Source organism: Lutra lutra, chromosome 1 (genome assembly GCF_902655055.1).
Source record: "Lutra lutra chromosome 1, mLutLut1.2, whole genome shotgun sequence".
Lineage (NCBI taxonomy): Eukaryota > Metazoa > Chordata > Mammalia > Carnivora > Mustelidae > Lutra > Lutra lutra.
Genome location: NC_062278.1, coordinates 209,178,571 through 209,198,590, shown reverse-complemented (window position 1 = coordinate 209,198,590; position 20,020 = coordinate 209,178,571). Strand labels below are relative to the sequence as shown.

Below are 20,020 nucleotides of genomic sequence, written 5' to 3'. Positions count from 1 at the left end.
GCACAGTGCCTCAATTGGGCTGGCAGCTGCAAAGGGCCTAATCCCCAGAAAAGATGTCCCTGCCCTGCCCTGCAGGATGAGCCGGCAAGACCAGGCCAAAGGAGGTCAGACCTAACTGACCTTGGCCTGTTGCTGGCTCCTGGGGGACACCTGCACCCTGGACCAGGCTTCCTGTGTCCCGTGCTCAGAGCAAGAATAGGTACAGAGCCGATCACTCACCCAGCCCTGCGTCCTCTGCCCTGGTCCCTCCGCACCATTAGCTGAGTATACTGAGTCACAGGTAACGGGGGTGGGCCCTGCCTGGCAGGGCTCTTGCCATGCAGCCAACGTACATGCAACCGCCCCGACACTGTGATGAGCATCCCCGAGCAGCCCGAGCGCAGTATGTGTAAGCAGGTCCCTGCTCCATGCAGCAGAGAACCCAGACCCTTTGCTGCCCTCACCCCACCCTGTGGGTTCTGGGTTTTACCGAAAGAAGCATTTTCTTACAAGCCAGCACTGTCTTAGGATTGAGAGTGACACCCCCTGGTGGTCCCACTGACATCTCCAAGATGGAGGAGTCCGTGCCAGAGCCACCCCCCACCCCACCCCACACCATGGTGCTTCCTGCCTACCTCGGGGGTGCGGGCAGCGGTCCACAGCAGGTGCTCTGGGAACAGTAGCTTCCGATGCGTGAGAAGGCATAGGTCCCTGTGATTGCCCAGTGGCCCAGAAAGACTAGGATTTTCATACCCATGTCTCAGATTAGGAAACTAAGGCCTAAGGTGGCACTGCAAGTAAAGGAGAGAGCCCAGGGTTGACTGGCTCTTTGGGGAGTGGGTGGGAATTCACACACACCCCAGCCTACTTGTCAGGGATGCACGCGAAGGCGACGTCCTGGCAGAGCCTGGCAGAGCGGGAGAGGTCCCAGCCCAGGGCTTGGCACAGCCTTGGCACTGCCAATATGTAGGGCTGGATCTTTCTCGGGGTGGTGGGGCTCACCGTGCATTCCGAGGTGCTGAGTGACATCCCTGCTCCCCACTCATGACAACACAAAATGCCCCTAGTTGTCACCAGTATAACCCCCAGAGGGCCAACCCCCATGTAAGTACCCTGGGGTGGCCCAAGCCCCTCTTCCCTGAACATTGACAGGGGGCCATGGAGGCACAGGGTGTGGGAACAGAGAGGGATGTGCTGAGACTTTTGTCCTGTGCCCCCCCACCCCACCCCCAGTGACGGGAGAGTCCCCTCCCAGCCTGTCTAAAGAACTGACCAGCACACTGGCTGGGGTCGGTGACGTCAGCTTCGACTCCGACAACCAATTCCCCCTGGACGAACTCAAGATTGACCCCCTGACCCTGGACGGACTGCACATGCTCAACGACCCCGACATGGTCCTGGCCGACCCGGCCACCGAGGACACCTTCCGGATGGACCGTCTGTGAGCTGCACACCCGGCACGTCGCCGCCCAGCCCCCGGCTCCATCACCCCGCCGGTCAGTGGTCCCGACGGCGTCTCCCTGAGCCCAGGGACGGCCGCGCTCCGTCCTTCGCAAACGGCTGAGCTTGTGATTCTGAGCTTGCAATGCCGCCAAGCGCCCCCTGCCCACCCGCCCGTCCCCCCAGCTGTCCACCTCCCTCGGGAGGCCGCGTGTCACCCCCGCGGGCCCTCCCTGCGCGTGCTCTCTCGCCCCCCCACCCTGGGCCATGAGCCGTCCCCCTGTAAGATGCGGAAAACGTGTTGGGCAGGGCCGCCGGCCTGGAGGGGGCGATGTGGTCCACGGCGGCGGTGGGCTGAGGTGCATTTTCCAGACTGTTTGTCCAGCTTCTCACTGCCTTCCTTCGTTTCCTGGTTCCCCCCATCCCCAACCCGCCCGCCACCCCCCAGGCCCGAGGTTAGGTAGCGAGCCAGCCCCACCCTGCAAGGGAGAAGGTGCCAGAGAGAGGGCAGACACAAAGTGAAATAAACACTATTTTGACTGCTGTCTTTTATTATTTCTGAGCACATTCAGAGAATGCTACGCTCCGTCCCACGGAGGTAGAATATCAAAGGTGTGAACAGAGCATGGCAAGCAGCTAAATCTTCCTGGGACCCGAGCTCCCGCTTTGCCCTCCCCCAGCCGGGTCCCTCTGCGGCCGCCTTTGCCCCAAAAATGAAGCCCCCGGCTGGGATGAAGGGGCCAGCTGGGGGGTGCATGTGGAGACCGCGCGTGTTTCTGGGGGTTGTTTTCATCTCTCAACTCGTTTTCATCTTTTCTCTGTACCGTGGTCACTGTTACTGTTGTTTAAAGAGCGGGGGTGGGGTGGGGACTGCCAGGGGCGGGTTTTGTTGTGTTTTTGTTTGTTTCTTTCGGTTTTGTATTTACACTTTGGTTGTAGACGAGTAGCTGACTCCTTCAATCCAGTACTTTCCTGAGAGCATGTTTTTATTCCGGAAATTCCATGTTACATATTTTTTAAGCTAACTGGACGCGGCCTGCAGCCTGCCGGGCCTGAGCTGAGTCTCTGGTCTCTTTAGCTAAGGCTGAGTGAGGGCAGCTGGGGCCTGCTGGGGTCCCTGGCAGAAGCTCCAGGTGGCCGAGGGGTACCTCACCTCCAGCCACGTGGCAGACTTCCAGGAAGGAGCCACAGCTTTTATTAAGGGTCCCTTGAAGGCCCACCCCTCCCTGGTCGTCCTCAAGGTGCCTGCTGCTCCTCAGGAAGGACTAGGCCCAGACTCTGAGGCTGGCGGCAGCAGCAGCCCCTCTGCCTCCCCTCACCACCACCAGGGATGAGGCTGCCCTCTCGCCCCACCCTGCCCCGAGAACTGGCTGACATTCGTCCCCTCCAGCCGTCCTTGTCACGGCTCCTCCCATCAGGGCTGGCTCCAGAGGCCAAGAGCAGTGTGTGTTGTAGGGGCAGCCTTCCAGGAGGCTGAGGTGACCCTCGGGGCATGGCCACCGTGCTGGGGGCTATCCCTGGGCCTGGGAGGAGGTGACAGGGCTGTCTTTATTTTCTGTCAGCTGCTCTGGGATTGGGACTGCTGTCTCAGTCCCTCCAAAGCTGCACCTTGAGCAGTGGCTGGCTCTGCGGCCTGCAGGCCGGGCTGGCACCCTCTGCTCGGTGCGTTTCTCTGTGGTGTCCCAGCCACTGTCTCTAGGTCTTTCAAGCCCTCGGCTCTATCCGCGCGGGAGCCAGATTCCATCCTAGTCACATCCCTCCCTCTCTTCCCCGGGCCAGGCCATTAGCATCTGGCCAAGCGACTGGGCAGCCCCAGGCGTGAGAAGGCCCCGTCCTCAGTTAATTGACCCCTGCTGCCCGTGTCTGGGCTGGGGGACACAGGGTCGGTCTCTCCAGGTCGGGGGCCCAGCCTCTTACCAAGGCAGGGGCTGGGAGCAAAGAGTGAGACTTCTTCTTCTTCTTCTTCTTCTTTTTTTAAAAGAAAAAACTACATGTACATAGAAGAGTTTGATTACCATTAGACTTGTGTGTAGAACTTTTTAAAAAAATGGCCTTAATAAAACTACAAGCAACCTTCCTGGATGCAATTTTCAAAACAAGGCTTTGGGGACCCCCGTGAGGGAGCCTCGTCTGCCCGTACTTCCTGCCTGCTCGGCGCCTGGCTCTCAGCGCAGGTGGGCAGGAGATGGTGGATGTCCACCCCTGCAGCCCGTGTCCGGCAGCCCCTTGGTTTGGGGGGGCACGGGAGACATTGTATTTACGTGGCCACTTTCGCCCAGGAGGGGCATAGGTGCAGTTTTCCGAGGGAGAGGGTCCCAGCCAGGAGCCAGTGGCCAGGCGTCCCTGTGTCCTCAAAAGGGTTCACACCCCTGCCTGGGCCTGGGCAGGCCTCCTGAGGTCGTAGCGGGGGATTTTGCTTATTTCGTAAATATTGCTTCTCTACTAAGTATTCTTGAATTGCCAAGATTTCCTGAAACAGGACAGCCTAAGGGAACCAGCCCTTTGACTTGTGATGTGAAATACTGTGATTTCAGGCAAGCTGCGCTGTGAGGGGTGGGCCGGGGCCCCTGAATATTGTACATAGACCCGCCGCCTGTGTCCTCGCTCGTGTGCTCGGGACGGGCCTGGATGCTCAGCCCACGTGAAGTCAGAGGCCAAGCCAGTCTGTCCCCCTACCGCTGCCCCCCTCCCCCGCCTTGAGTGCTCCCAATTTCAATCCCTTCAGCTGTGCGACCTTCTGCCCTGGGAACAAGCTGAACAGTATGTTCCCACCTGCCTCAGTTTACCCTCTGTCCCCCAAGCCCACAGGACAGTGAGTTGTTTACCCCCAGGGAGGCTTGTGGGCCAAAGTAGAGCCCGGGATCAGCCCCTCTGTGTCCTCCAGAGAAGAGGGCTTCTGCCCCTGTCCCCTCAACACCCATCAGAGTCACCCCCCACAGTGTCCAGGACTCATGTGGGGGAGGAGAAGGGGTCTTGTTGGGACCATATTCCCTGTGACAGGTACCCATGCCAACCTCCATCCCCACTGAGTCCTTTCCGGGGGAAGACAGGCAGTGCTCTTCAGGACGTACTGTGGCCCCCTCCTTGTTCTCCTCATCCCCCCCAGCTTCCTCCTGACGCTCTTTTGGGCAGGAAGGGTTGGGGGGTGCCAACCCCTTGGGGCAAGGAGGCCTGAGACCCTCAGTGGAAAGCTCAGGAGGCAGGTTGACCCTTCCACAAAATATAGGGGCCCCCAGCTGGCAGATTCAAGAACTGTGTATGCTCTCCTCTGGGGACAAATCAGAGCGGAAGGTGCCCTAAATGGGGTAAGTCCAGTCCCCCCTGCCACTGCGCTCCAGAGAACTCCCTGGGAGCAGCTAGGCCTAAGGGAAGGGCATCCATGTGTGTTTTGGCCCTTTCCCCAGATACACCTCCATGCAGATCTCCCTTTGGGCTTCTGAGCCACCTGCCTACCCCGGGCTTGTGCCTTGAGGGCAGGGGTCCTGCCTTTGCAGGCCTTTTCTTGTCTCTTTTGGGGCTTGGGGGGCTGGGAAAAGGGGTTCTGATGTCTGTGTGTTTGGCCTGATTTCTTTGGATGGCTGAGCTCCCCAGAGAGTGCCTAGCCGGGTGGGCCCTGTTGCGAGGCCCATGTGTCATAGTGGGGCAGGCAAGGATGGGTGTGCAGCATGAGGAGACCCCCACATGGAGGGTGAGAAGGCTCCACATCCATCCAGATGTCCTGGGGTGGCGGTCTGGTTTGTGGGCTGTGTGCCAGGTGCTAGCTGCGGCCTGGTCAGGCAGGATGGGAGCCAGTGCCCAGGCTGTGGGGAGCTGGGTTGCCTACCCCCATCCAGCATCCTGGGCCTGGTGAGCCCCCGTGAGGGACTGTCCTTAGAGGGGCCCTCAGTGGAGCTGAGGACACATGGGAATGTGCCCCCCTCCCCAGGCCTCCACATCTCAGCCAACCCTGAGCTGGTTCATAACCAAACATCCTTCCAGACTTCCACCCCCAGCTGGATTATGGGTTTTCTGCATTTCCAAAGAAGGCATCCCCACTCCTGGGTACAGGCTGGGTGTGGTAAGGCCTGTTGGTACTGGGAGGCCTTCCACCCCCTACCCTGGTCCTGACAAAGCAGCAGCAGCACCTATCACCTTCCCTGGCATCTGATGGAGCCCTAGGTCAGAGGCCACAGAGGTTCTCAGTGTGGGGGTAGAGTGTGGGAGCTGCAAGGTCAAGGGTACCTTGTATCCTGGTCTTGGCCCATCGCTCCTGCAGGTGCCACTGCAGGTAAGGGAGCTCTGGCCATCAGAGCCAGTCCCACTTGGCTTGAAGAGCTGTCGGGGGGGCGGGGGCGTACTGTGTGCTTCCCCCACTGCTAGAGGCCTGCCTAGGGTGAGTAGGCAGCGGGGTCTGTTGCTGCCCCACCTCCTGGGGGTTCCTGAATCACTCCCCCATCAGGCCCTGCCTGGCTGGAGCTGACTCTGTCCTTGGTTTCTCTTGATCTTTGGCCTCCAGGATTCCCGGTTGGGTGGGGCCCAGGCACCTCTCATTACCCTTCCTGTGCTGCAGGCAACTGGCCACAGACCCGTTCTCTCTGAAGTGGCCACTCCCCAGGAGGGAGGTGGGGTGACCTGAACCCCCAGGCCTGGGCACTGGAGTACCCTCAGAGGTATTGGGGTGGGCCACGGGTAATGGGAAAAAGACCTTTGTGACCCAGGCCTCAACTTCCCTCCTGTCACTGGCTCAGACCCATGGGTCTTAGGGCCTCCGGCTCCTCCCTGGCAGGGTCAGGGATAGGGGCTAGACATGAGAGCGTTGCTGGCTCCAGACAGGTCCCTCTGCCTTGTAGGGGAGGGCGTCGCCCCTGTTTAGCAGGGTTCTGGAGCTCAGGGGCCGTCAATGCCCAGCCCATCCTAGCCCACCACTTCTGACCTCTTGCCCACTCGGGACAGGTGGACATAGCCGTGGCCTTTGCCACCAGGCCCTGAGAGGAGGGCTTTGGCAGCCAAGGTCTACCTGCCCCACTGTGCCCCACTTTAGGAGAGTGCCCCCCAGGGGGCCGGGCTGGCCCACTGATATATGCAAACCGCCCTCTGAGCCCTGCTCCGCCTCTGTTCCTCTGTCCGCAGGCTGGCTCTCCCCCGCCCCCAGCATGTACACTCTGCTGTGGATGTCCCATGGGCCGTGGGTTGGGTGCCCACGGCGGGTGGGGGCGGGCGGCTCAGGGCGCACTCGGCCGGCCCCTGCCCATCCCTTCTGGCGTGGACGCTTTTGTCTTTGTACCTTTGCATCCTTTGTAATGAAACATAATAAAAATCCAATGTTTTCGTCTCTGCCTCCTCCCCTTTTTTCCTGCTCTTCCCCCCCACACCAGGGACAGAACCTGGGCCCAATCGGACAGGCCAGGTTGGGAGCCACACACAGGCACCCCCACACACACAAAACACACACATGAATATGGACACACAGGCATGAGGGCCTCATCCCCACCCCTAGCCAGCTGTCTAAAAGGGGAAGGACCCCCACCCCCACCCCATCATCCTGGGGCAGGCACTCCACGGTGGAGATGGAAGCCCATGACTTCAAGTGGGTGGGATGCCACAGCAGGCCTGTGTCCTCCCCCGTCAGGGTTGGACACTCCTAGTCGGGTCGTCGGGCCCTAACCAGTCAGGAAGGGAGTCAGCCACAGGCCTGGGTTTGGGGGTCCCTGTCCCAGCACTCCCTCTGAGGCCCCACCCCACCATCTCCCCACAGCTGACACAGCAGCCAGCCACTCCACCGCCCACACTTTATTCTGTCCTCCCTGAGCCCCTCTAGGACAGCCACCCCTTGGAGCCGGGTGTCGAGTTCCCTGCTTATCACAGCGAGGGCAGCCACGATGGTGGCCATCTTCCAGCAGTGGGTCGCCACCCCCCATCTCTAGGCCTGCAGCAGCCTCTGAGTCTCGTAGTCCTCTGGGATGGTGTCTGCAGAGAAAGGGCAAGCAAGTGAGAAGAGATGAGCTTGGGCAGGGTAAGCGCCGCACCCTCCCTGGCAGGATGCGCCCCTCACCGTTGCATCGGTAGCGCAGATTGGCCCAGATGATGTTCTCTTGGGAGAAGCAAAAGACCCCCAGGCGGCCACCCCGCATGGTTGTGTCCAGGACCACGTTGCTGTCGGCCACCAGCTCAGGGCCCTCGTAGAACCGCACCCTGTGAGGAGGACGGGCTGGTGAGTCAGGGCCCTGGGCTAGGCCCTCCCTTCTGAGGCCTTGGCGTCTGCCTTGGAAGATGGGTCCCCTCCTATCTCAGAGTGGGGGGCCCTGTGCCTCCCCCGTGCCTGGGCCACGCTTAGGGCAGATGGGGCTGCTGAGCTGAGCCTCAGTTTCTCGGTGTGAGAGGATGGATACAGCACCTGCTAAAGCAGAACGCCTGGACTTGCTGGCTGTTCTTGGTGGGGACCAAGAACAGAGTGAGTGGGACCCCATCTTCTATCTGAGGACCTGCTGTGCCCTGGGTCTTAGGAGATGTGCCATGTCCCCGAGCCAGACACAGTGAATCTAATGGCACATATCATTCCCATTTTATAGATCAGGGGACTGAGGCCCCCTGAACCTCCAGGAGCCAAGACGAGCAAGGAACTCCTGGTCTACCAGCAAGGGGTGGGGACCCCACCTGATGTAGCCCACTTGGGGCCGGTGCTGCAGGAACCAGCGGTAGGATGTCTTGTCCTTCCAACCCACGTTGCGGGGGTCCTTCCACAGCAGCCGCACCTGGGATGCTGTGTCCCCAGTGTGCCAGAGTGCATTCCGCAGCTGCTCCCCGGGGCCTGTGGAGGACTTCACGGCCTGTGGAGCCCAGCGACGGGGAAACAGAGTCAGAAACCGCACTGGCTACTGGAGACCCCCAGAACCGTGCCTGCCGGGACAGGTGGGGAGCTGCAAGTCTTGGCAGTGGGGTGGGGGCGGGGGCTTAGGGTTCCTGGATGGGAGACCAGCAAGAAAGCTTTCTTGAGGGTCACATGGAGATTCATAGGAGGGATACGGGGGGCAGGAATGGTCCAGGATCTCATGAGAGGATGTGGGAGTCCATGGACAGGTTTGGAGTCTGAGAGGATTTGGAAGGGTCTGCAAGAGGATTTAGTGACCTACAGAAAGTCTTGGGTGTCCATGGGATAAACTGGGAGCTGGAGGATTTGGGGGATTTACTGCAGGGTTTTGTGATATACTGGGGTCTAGAGGTTCTGCAGGAGGATTTGGAATCTGAGGGAAAGTTTAGGCTTCATGAGTAGGTTTGGGGGCCTAAAGGCAGACTGGGGGACCTGAGGGAGTGTGTGAGTAGCCTGTGGGAATCCAGAGGAGGTCTGGGAGGACTCTGAGATCCATAGAATGATGCTGGGGGGCTGTAAAAGCTTTGGGAGTCCAGCGAAGGACTTGGGGCCTCCTAAGGAAGGACCACAGGGACCTAGAGGTCAGGTAGGGCCACAGAGACCTTAAGCTGAATGCCAGGTTCAGCCACCGCACGGAAGGGATTGGCCTGCCAGTATGTTTGCTCCATCTGCTTCCACATAACCACATAAAAGCTGGAGCTGTCCTGGTAGCCAAAGATGAAGCCTGCGTAGTCGTCATCCGTGACCGTGTTCACGTGGAACGTGCCTTCGAAGTCCACGCCATTGAAGGCCGTGTAACCTGGGCAAAGAGAGGGGAGCGGTGGGGATCCAGGACGCTAGCCCTGCCCCCACCTAGCCCTACCTCTACCGGAGCTGAGGACCCTGGACCACCCCCCCGCCCCGCCCCGACTCTGGATTCCCACTTGCCTCCTAGGCCCGGGTCCCCGCCATGGTCAAGACCAGCCATGACCACTCCCCTGAGCCTGCCCTAACCGCCAAGGACCATGCTCGTTCAGAGTCCAGAGCTGTCTGGCACCTGAGCCCAGTCCCAACCTGGCTCCGCCTTTCCTGAGTTCAGCCCCGCCCCCGCACCGCCTTCCTCTGACCCCGCCCTCTACTCCGCCTGCCGCACCGCCTTGCCCTTCTCCGAGTCTCACCCACAGCCAGGCCAGGGTCGCTGTTCATCGTTTGCACGATCTCCATACCCTGAAGGGGTCAAAGGAAGAAGGGCCTCAGGCTGGCCGCGGGGGCCCTCGGTTCCCCCGCCCCCAGCTTAGGACCCTCTCCCATCGCCTTCTGCCAGGGCCAGGTCCCAACCTGGTTGAGCACCACCCAGTTGGGATCTATCTGCGCGTCACCCTCGGGGTCCAGTACGACGGTCTGGAAGGCCCGGAAGTCGGTGAGAGTGACCTCGGCGTTCTCCGGACACACATCGATCTTGTCCACCACCTTGTCCGCGTCGAAGTCGCCCTGGCACGCGTCGCCCACTCCGTCCCCTGAGAGACCCGGGCGGTGGGGTCAGCGCCAGCCCCGCCCAAGACCTAGCCACGCCCACACCTGCCAAGGTCCCCACACCAGCCGCAATCCCACCACAGGCCCCGCCCTCTGCCTTACGGTCTACGTCTTCCTGGTTTGGGTTGGGCACCAGGCGACAGTTGTCCCGACTGTCAGGGACTCCGTCATTGTCGTCATCCTCGTCACAGGCGTCACCCTGGCCATCGTGGTCTGAGTCCTGCTGGGCACTATTTGGTACTGTAGGGCAGTTGTCCCGTGAGTCCTGGTGCCCATCCCCATCCCTAAAATCGGTGGGTGGGACACAAAGTGAGATTTCCCAGAGTGCTGGGTCAGGGCCGCCCACCGTCGGTCCTGCTCCCACCCCAGATGGTCTCCTTACTGGTCTTGGTCGCTGTCACAAGCGTCTCCCACAAAGTCGTGGTCTACATCCCTCTGGGGAGGAAGAATGCAGGAGTCCAAAATCAGGGCAGGAAAATTCAGAAGCCTCCCACCCACCCCCAGTTCCAGAGCCAAAGTCATCCTGACCCCACGGAACACGCCACCACCACCATACTTAGACTAGGGTTCAGTCTCCTTAACTAGTGTGGAGCTCATCTCAGGGATCTGACCCCTCTGGGGTGTGGCCTGTGCTCACCTGGTCTGGGTTGCTTTTCTGGGGACAGTTGTCACAGGCATCCCCTACACCATCACCATCTCTGTCCTTCTGGTCTGAGTTGGGCACCCTTGGGCAGTTGTCCACCGTATTTCGGATCCCTGCGAGAAGCGGTGGGGTGGGGGGACGGACAGCACAGGATCCCAAGATGGGGGCGGGGCCAGGCTGACCAGGAAGGCAGATGCTAACCACGCCTCTCCAGTAGATACAACGTTAAATCAAGTGCTCCTGCACAGACCCACGTCTCAGAGACTTAATGATGGACAGCGGGTGAGAGGACAGGCTCTCACAGGGGAAGCTCAGGGGCACCCTCCGCTGGTACTGTGAATGCACCACCCTGAGACACTCAGGGCACCAGGTGTAAAACTCGCATGTCCCTGGCCCTAAACCCCAAGTTCGCGTCTCTGTTCTTCTACTTATTCCCTGCAGCATCTGACAAAGGGCCCACCTCCCCCTCCTCCAAATGTTCCTGCCTTTCACCCTCTGCGTCGTGTCCCGGGTTGCATTTTCTCTGCCCACCAGAGCACAGTCCACCGCCCCGGACCCCAGGACAGGCTCACCCGCTGCGGCTTCCAAAAGTAGCCGAGCCCCGCCCTCAGGCAAACCCTGCCCGCCCTCGGTGCCAGCCCTTCCCTCTCCCCTCCCCACTGCTGCAGCGCTCACGGTCGCCGTCGATGTCGTCGTCGCAGGCGTCGCCTTTGCCGTCCTGATCTGTGTCTTTTTGGTCGTCGTTCTTCTGGGACGGGCAGTTGTCGCACGCATCACCCCACTTGTCGCCGTCCGCATTGCGCTGGTCTGGGTTCCGCACCAGCTTACAGTTGTCCTGGGGGACAGGGCCGGTTAAGGAGGGGGGATAGGCCTGGAGGGGCAAATGTCACTCCCCTGTCCAGCCCATCTCCGAGGACCCCCTTCCTCCGCAGAGACGCCCCATCCCTCCCGGGCCCCCGTGGCCACATCTTCTGAGGCAGCTTCCCTCACCCAAGACACACCCCCCCCCACAGCCTTGCGTAGGACCCGACGTTGGCCCCACCTGCTCGTTAAGGACCCCATCCCCATCGGCATCCGGATCGCAGGCGTCTCCAATGCCGTCGCGATCCACGTCCTCTTGCCCTGAGTTGGGTACCGTCACACAGTTGTCCTAGGGGCGGGCACAGCCAGCATGAGGGGCGTGGTCGGGGAACCCCGCCCACCACCGTCCATTTCACGCCTTTCAGACCCCGCCCACCTTACGGCACTGGCGTTCTGAGCAGCGAAGCTTCTCGTCTGGGAAGCCGTCCAAATCGGTGTCTCGGCCGCAGAGGAGCCCATTGCCCGCCCAGCCAACGACGCACTGCGGGTGGAATAGTGAATAGGTGCCCTGGCGTGATAGCCACCCCGCCTCACCCCTGCATACCCATGCCACGCCCCTCCCTGCCCCCCCCCCCCCCGCACTCACCACGCACGATCGCGAGCCATCGCGTTCCAGAATGCAGTCGGCTTTCTCGTGGCACGGGCTGGGCGTGCCGTCGGGGCAGAAGCGTTCTGAGCGCCGCTTGCAGCCAGATGTCTGGTCGCCCACGAAGCCAGGCTGGCAAGGGCCGCACTGGAAGGAGCCCTGGGCCCGGACGGTGGGCAGTGAGCTTGGGCTGCCCGCCACTTCGCACCCACCCCCAGTGTCTCGATCCTATCCCACTCCTCCCGGGCCTTACCCGGGTGTTGACGCACACGGAGTTGGGGACACAGTTATGCTGCCCGGTCTCACACTCGTTAATGTCCGTGCAAACCTGGATGGCAGGGAGCGCAGAGGTCACCGCCCACACGCACAAAACCCAGACCTCCCTTCCAGTTCATGTCTCATCTGCATCCTACGTCTACCCTTCATTCCTCCCCCAACCTCAACCATCCTGATGAGGACCCTTCCACCATCCGTCCCCCAGGCCCCGGTCCCCGACCCCTTCCCGCTGAAGCGAGGCAGGAAAATGGCCGCAAGACTGCAGGACCAGTTTATTAAACAAAATGAATCCCCCCATTCCCTCCTGGAGCCCACCCCTCCATGGCCCTCACCTGCTTGTTGGCCTTGGCGAAGGCCAGACCCACGCCCTCGTGAGCCGGGCCGCTGTACCCCGGCGGGCAAGCCTCACAGCGGAAGCCCGGGCTGGTGTTGATGCAGCGGACGCGGGGGAAGCAGGGATGGGCGTTGCACTGGGGGAGGAAGAGCCATGGAGGGTCAGAGGATGCAGGAGGTGGGCCCCCTCGAGAGCGGAGCCTCAGGATCTTTTGCGCTTAAGCATAGAAAATTCAGGGACCATCAGCCAGCACTTGGTGACGGGGGTGCCCTGTGGGGCAGAGGCCATCGTCCCAGGGGTCAGACACGACTTTGCCTTGATGGGGCCAGGGGAGCGACCTGGCGGGGAGAGGGGAGTGCCTGGAGGGGGCTGTTCCCGGGAGCCGATGAACTGGGTGTTGAAGGGTGGGGGAAGGAATTGCGAGGACGGGCGTCCCCAGCAGAAGGGGGAAGTGGTCGTCGGGGCGTGCGTGCCCGGCGGTGGAAGCGTCGTCCCGGCGGGGGCCTCGCGGTGGTGCAAGGGCCGTTGGGGCTTGTGAGCCCCGGAGGTGAGGGGGGTCGTTGGGGCGGACCACTCTCGGGGGTAGGAGAGTGTTCGGGGCGGGCGTCACTGGCCACAGAGGGGTTTGGCGGGACCGGCGTCACTGGTGGTGAGGGAACTGGTCGGTGTGAGGGCCCCCTGCCGGCAAGGTCGTCTGGACGTGCGCCCCCAGAGGTGAAGGGGTCCTCTGGGTGAGAACCCTCAGCTGGGGAGGAGATTGCTGGGGAGGTGGGTAGTTGCGGAGGCAGGCGTTAGGGGGATCGTCCGGGCGGTGGGGGGGGAGCGAGCGCACCTCGTTGACGTCCACGCAGTGCGAGCCGTTGCCAGTGAATCCCGCGGGACAAGGTCCACAGCGCGCGCCGCTTGAGGTCTGAGTGCAGACCACGCCGGGGTAGCAGAAGCCGGGCGCGCACTGGGATAGAGGCCGCACGCTCAGACCAGGTGTGCGCGCGGGCTGCATCCCTGCGGGCGGTGATACCGGACAGGTCAGGGCCACGCCCCGGGGCGGAGTCTATGTGACCACGCCCCTCCTGGGGGCGTGGCGAGATCCCAGGCCCTCTGCGACCCCGCCCCGGACCACGCTCCCTGCCCGCCAGGTTTTCTCAGTCACTGTATCTTCGCGCCCGTCCGTTTTCGGCTTCTCCCTCAGCGTCTCTGCATCTCCCTGCATCTCTCGCACGGCCTCTGCTTCTTTTCGTGTGTCCCTTCCCATAATCTGTCTCCCCTCGTTCGCCTCTCTCCATCCCTCGTCCAGTCTCTCCATATCTGTCTCTTCCTGTCTCTTTTCCTCCCGGTCTTTCCTTCGCTGTCTCTGCCTTTGTCTCCCCATCTCTTCTCCATCTCCCGCCTGCCACGTCTCTGCCGCCCCAGCGGCGCTCACCGCACGCATCACATTCCATCACTGTGTTTTTCAGAAACGTGATCTCCTTGACCTGCGGTGCAGGGGGATGGAGTGTAGTCAGCGGGGCCCCATCCTTCTCTTCCTCCCTTGGGTGTCCCCTCCCCCTCCCCCAGACTCCCTTTCCACAGGCCCACTCACTACCCTCGGATCCTCCCTCTCCCCTGCATCTCCCCCCCCCCCCCCCGCTCCATACTCCCTATCCTCCCCGCTCCTCCCCTCTTTCCCAGGGACTTCCTTTAACCCCTCACGAACCCCTGTCTTCTCCCGGGGAAACTTCTACCCCTGGGACTCCCCTTTCCCCCCTTTCTACAACTTCCTCCCCGATCTTGGTACCCAGAGCCCTCTCCCTCTCCACCGGGACCTGCTTCTCCTATCATCCTCCCCACCCTCCTCTTTCAAGCCTCTTTCCCCTCCTCCGCGCTCCCTGTGTCCCCACCCTGGCCCGCACCTGCTGCCGCAACAGCTCCCGCACGTCCTGCAACGCCGCGTTGGTCTCTTGAAGTTCCCGAAGCATCTGCGGGCCCAGATCTCCACCTGCGCCGACAGGAGGCGCTGATGGGGCATGCGGGTTTAGGGACCCCCACCAGCAATCCTCACCGCAACGCGGCAGGGACCCGGGACGCTCTCATTCCTTGAAGTCCGCCCTTCTGCCTGCTTTCTCCGTCCTGCACGTCCCGATGAACAGTCCCCGAGCCCCTAGGAGCCGCGACCCCAGGCCTCTTGGGTCCTCCGGTATGGTTGGGGGTCGAGGCCACGCGTGGGGGAGGGGGCGGCTTACCTAGTGGTATCTGGCGCTGACCCGACGCGCCGAGGGCGGCCAGGGAGAGAAGGAGAACGCAGGCGGCGGCAGGAACCATGGCGGCGGCGGGGAGCTGGACTGCAGCTCGCTCTCTGCTGCCCACGAGGCCCGCGGGGCCTATTTATCCCGGCGGCGCAGCCGGCTCCCGGGACGGCCCACCCGCGGCCCTGCCCAGCGTCCAGCCGCAAGGTAAACAGATGGCGCTAGTCTCAGCGTTCAAGGCCCTGCCCGGTGTTACTGAACCTGGACACGACAGGGAAACTGAGTCACGAGGGAAACTGAGTGTAGAGATCGGTGGCGCGGGTCGTCAGATGGGACCACCCTCCAGCCTTCTTTCACTTATTTATTGAGTGCCTGCTGTATGCCAAGATTGGGACATAGCTGAGTACCAGGCGATTCCTATGGCTGCTCCCCTCAGCTCACACTTGGGGAAACAGAGTCAAGAGAGGCTAAAGACTAGGGCCTGCACCCCCGACTCTGCTTTAAATCAGGCTGACTGGCCCTCCACTCCTTCCTCACTTGCTTCAAAATGCGGCCAATGACGTCTCTCTGTGCTTCAGTTTCCTCCCCTGTAGGATGGAGGTAATAAGTTTCATTGTTGATGATTATCATTATAACAGGAAAATGGGGGGTCAAGTGAGAGTGGGGACTCTTAGGTTCCCTGCCCAGGTCTAGAGAGTTGCAAGTGGGTCCCCGATCAGCTTTATGGTCTTCTCTGTCTGTGGTTCTCTGGCTGGTGAGTGCTGGGGACAGCCTGGCGGTGAGCCCACTCAGTTTCCCAATCTGTGTAATGGGCTGTGTGCAGGTCCATCCTCAGCAGGGGAGCACACAAATTCAAGGGCTCCAGCTGGAGGAGGTCTGTGGGGGGTGGCCAGGGCTTCTGTTTGTGGAGACTTCACCATACCTTCCGAGCTCCGCTCCAGCTGCTGTGGGAACAGCCTGTAATAAAAATAAGAATTACTGCTAATCAGGAAAATCGTCCCTCCCAGCTCCTGAGCTACAAAACACTTTGACTTTCTGGGATTAACCCTCTCCACCCCACCCTCCAACTGCTCGAAACCTCTATTGTATAGATCAGGAAAAGAGGCCAGGAAGGGGAAGCGGCTAGCCTAAGGCCCCTGCAAAGGGCAAGGATGAAGTAGGTGTAGGGTCATAGCCAGATCATTTCTTCTGGAAGGCTTCAGAGAAGTCACTGAGGGCTTCCCGGAGGTGGAAAGGAAACCCGAAGGAAAGGAAGGACTCAGATCAACAGAGGAAAGGTGAGGACAGCTCCAGCAGAGGAAGCACCTATGGCTTGGAGGTAAAGAAATTTCAGACACATTTATTTCTTCCACAAACACACACTGAGCACCTACTGTGTGTCATGTCCTAGGCTGGACTCTTGACACAGGATGAACAAGACAGATAGGGCCTCTCCCTCTAGGGGAGCCCAGGTTGGTAGGGAGGCAGCTGCATTATCCCCCAAAGAAGGTGGAGCTGCGATGGGAATACACAGGCAACAGTGGGAGCTCTGATGAGGTGCCTGACTGTAGCCTAGGGTGGGATGGGGTGGGGGGGATCTGGGTAGGCTTTTCAGAGGAGGAGGGAACATGAAACCAGGAGCAGGAAGGTGAGGAGGACATGGCCAGGCAAAAAAAATTAAATAAATAAAAATTTAAAAAATGGTGGTAGGCATTCAGGTAGAGGAACAGAATATGCAAAGGCCCTGTGACAGAAATGAGCATGGTCCATTAGAAGGAACGATCTTAGGGTGGAAAGATGTTGGGGCTCAGGAGATGCAGTACCAGTGGTGTGGAGCTGGGGCTGTCTTCTAGAGCAATAGGGAGCCACAGAGGGTAAGTAGGAGGGGATGGGTCTGGCGAGGAGACTGAGTGGGAGCAGTCAGCCCCAACCTGGGCATTTCTAGTGAAGCCTGTGCCCTGACAGTGCCCACCTTGCCTGCTGCCTGTGGCCGGGCCATGAGCTCACCTCCTGTTTTCCTTGGCGTCCAGCACACCTGGGGGCCGCTCCCGGCTAGCACTGGAATTCTTGGGAAAACCACAAACTCCAGCAGGGCCTGTGGGCTTGCGTGTGCCTCATGCAGCTGAAACAAGGGTGCATGGAAGCCAGCCTCTGCCGCAGGCTGGACACGAGGCTGGGACTTGGATGCACGTGGCCTTGTTCAAGGCCAGGCCATGGGGAGATGCAGGGAAGGGCATTCCAAGCAGGGGGAATGGCAAAGACAGAATTCCTGAGGATGTCCCAGTTTGCAGATCAGACAACAGAGGCCCAGACGAGAAGTCTGGTTTCAGGATCCTGCCTCCTGGATCTCACCGACCTTCCAGCCAGTGACTTCTCTCGAGCATACTGCTCTCACATTATAGAATAAGTGTCCTCCCCGGTCTTTGCAGATACTGTTCCCTATCACCCCAAACACCTTCTTCCATCCTTCAAGTCCAGGATCCGATGCCTCCTCTTCCATGAAGCCCTCCATGCTCATCCTGGGCCAGGCTCAGGGGCTGGTGCCTGTATGACAGCCTTCTGGGACCCCTGGCAGAATATTCCTGCAGAAAAGGTTGGGATGGCCTGACTCAGGGAACTGGGATTGTTTGTTTGGTTCTGTCTCTCACAGCCTGGGGATCCCTCGGTGCAGAGAGAGGAGGCTGGTGAACTGTGAGGTTACCTACTGGGATTAGCAGATCACTTCTTATTCCTTATCATTGCTGGGACATCATTATTATTACTAATAGTAATACCTGCCCCCACTGTACTTTACGACGGACTTGGGAGCCACATTCTAGGTTCAAATGTTGGCGGGGCATAGTCTTGCTGTGTGACTTCGGGCAAGTTGCATGACCTCTCTGTGCCTCAGTTGCCTCACTTGTATAATGGGGGTCGAGAGACCATGGTGGAGAGAATTGAAGGAGCTAACTTGTACTGGATGTCTGGCTCCTGCGTTAAGCCTTGTTTTGCCATATGGAACGTATATACTGTGTCACTTATACCTCCGATTGTCCTTATTCACATTTTCCTTAGAAAGGAGACAAGAAAGCTCAAGGTCACACAGCAGGAATTAGAACTGGGGAAGGCGGGACCCCTAAGGCATTCACACTCCCCCTCATTGCCCTTGGCCCCAGAATCCAGACAGAAGAAATGCTGGCCCAAGCCCCTCATTAGCTGTGAAGATTCTGCTGCCCAGGACTGCCTGGCCTGAGCCTTTGGCTGGCCGCCCCAGCCAGCTCCCCTTCCCATCACGCCAGACCCAGTGGTTCTGGGACCCCGGCCAGGCTGGGGCAGAGGGGCTGGTGCCTATGTGATGATGGGGCCCCGGGGCCCTTCCTGGCAGGGGTTTGCCGGGCCAGGAGACATGTGGGCGCCCCCAGCTTAGCCAGCCGCCTCTCCTCGTGAATCCAGAGGGAAAGTATGTCGGGAAGGCAGCTGCCCTGCCCTGGGCGGGCCCGGCCACAGGCCCCGGGTCTGGGGAATTCATCAGGGCCATGAGGGAGGCCACTTGGCCACGGCTGCATCTGAAGCTGAGATCCCGACCCAGCCTGCCTCGAACGGCCCCACTGGACCCATCTTTCCAGAAGGACCAAGTAGCTGAGGGTATGGGCGCGGGTGCCAGAGTGCTACCCGGACACTGGAGTCAGGCACACCCACCGTGACTTACACTGTGAACTTCAGGAAGCCTCGCCCACACTCCCATTTTCCATCTGCCCCAACCCTGTCCTAGTCCGGTCCTAGGTAGGTGCTGATAAAGAAAGGAGATAACAATAAATATAGTGGCTACAATTTTATTGGGCAAGTGCCAAGTGTTCAAAACCTTGCCGTACCGCATGTGTGGCTTTCCCCTTTCTGCTCCCCCAACCCCCGCCCCAGGGGGCAGGAACCCCTCATCATGGTGGGGGGAGCAGGGCATAAGGATGAAGGTCTTGTTTTCCAACATGGGGGCCCTGGGTCATGTAGCCCAGCTCTGCTGTGGGGCCGGAGGCAGGTTGCTTAACTTCTCTGTGCCTTGGTTTCTTCTTTTTTCATTTTTGGGGGGAGGAGCAGAGGCACCTTCAAAAGTTTATTATCATGGAAATTTCGAATTCCCAACATTTGTGAGTTGTACTGAAGAGTCGCTGCCAGGGAGAAAGTACTGGAATTGACCCAGTCCTATGTGACATTCAGCGGGAACTGATCTGGGAGAAAGAAGTTAGAATTTTCCAGAGATAACTGTGGCAGGGCGAATGAGCACCCTGGTTCTCTCTCCTTGCCTCTCACACTGAAGGAGAGTTTTGCGGGGTAATAGGAAAACCAGCCTGTGTCTGTGTTACAGGGGGACAGACAGTCTATGGGGCTAACTAAACAAGTTTTGTTCTCTCTCTGTTAAACAAAGTGAAACACAGAAATGGCTAAAGTTTGGGGCACATTAACAGGAGCAGTAAAAACTGAGATGAAATGGGGACAAGAGCCCCCACATCGTAGGGGTGTCAGGAGAACGGAATAAGTTAGTCCATGAGAAGTGCACTGAGCACTTTTCCGTGGGGGCACTTATGAACGTCCCCACTCTACAGATGGGAAAACTGAGGCTCAGAGAGGTAGGTTCAGCCTGTTGCCTCGGTTTGGGCACTGGACGCTCAGAGAAGGAAGTCACACTCCCCTCCCCACGAGGGCCATAGGGAGAGGGTCTCCCACCCAGACTTCTGCAGCTGTCCAGAGGATGGGTGGGTGGGCAGCAGAGAGCACAGGAACCAGGGCCCCAACCCTGATTCCTCATCCTCCCTCCTGCCCCTCTCCCGTCCCCACCCCAGCTCATTAACAGGAGGCCCTTGTTCAGGCCAGGGATGGATGGCACGGGAGGCCGAGGGCGGGGTGTGTTTACCCACCGGCGGCCTGGCAGGCAGAGGCCCAGACCAGGGCATGGGCCAGTTAGGGGAGGGAGGGTACTGGGCAGGGAGGAGCCGAAGCCCCAATGTAGGAGGACTGGCATACAATGGGTGCCAAAGAAGCAATTATTGATCAGTGGGATGAAATCAGACCATTTCATCCACCATACAGACCCCTTGCCTTGTGGCCCACAGGAAGGAGGTGGTCTTGGCTTCTCAGCCCCGAGGTGGGTGGTCTCAAAGGTGGGCAGGTGCACGCGGTGGCATGGAGTGCTTGTCACTCAGAAGGAGGAGCCAGCTGGTCTGCAGGAAACGAAGCCCAGGGGTCAGGGAGGCCACTGTGGGGGGACGTTGGTGCCAAGACCAGGGCAGGTGAATGGGTTCTGGCTGATGAGCAGCCCAGGCAGAGGGCATGACAAAGGCAAGAGCCCAGAAGTGGGAGGTGTCTGATA

General features: G+C 60.0%; 2 protein-coding genes across 2 annotated transcripts in view; one reads left to right on the top strand and one right to left on the bottom strand.

The window, feature by feature from the left end:
- Nucleotides 1-6,728, top strand: part of CRTC1 (CREB regulated transcription coactivator 1) — a 77,888-nt gene extending 71,160 nt beyond the window's left edge. The window contains 1 exon segment of the mRNA XM_047696901.1: nt 1,213-6,728. Coding sequence (XP_047552857.1) covers nt 1,213-1,424 — 212 coding nt within the window. The 3' untranslated portion in view covers nt 1,425-6,728.
- A 445-nt stretch (nt 6,729-7,173) lies between these two features.
- Nucleotides 7,174-14,835, bottom strand: COMP (cartilage oligomeric matrix protein). The gene is made up of 19 exons (XM_047696886.1): nt 14,698-14,835; nt 14,368-14,453; nt 13,899-13,950; nt 13,311-13,480; nt 12,477-12,614; nt 12,122-12,196; nt 11,869-12,027; nt 11,659-11,763; nt 11,464-11,571; nt 11,097-11,256; nt 10,416-10,534; nt 10,161-10,213; nt 9,881-10,062; nt 9,584-9,762; nt 9,424-9,472; nt 8,869-9,065; nt 8,053-8,225; nt 7,451-7,590; nt 7,174-7,365 (listed from the first exon to the last, which is right to left on the bottom strand). Exons 1-19 carry the CDS (start codon nt 14,774-14,776, stop codon nt 7,319-7,321), a joined length of 2,271 nt encoding a protein of 756 aa, XP_047552842.1. The 5' UTR covers nt 14,777-14,835; the 3' UTR covers nt 7,174-7,318.
- Between the last annotated feature and the right edge of the window lie 5,185 nt (nt 14,836-20,020).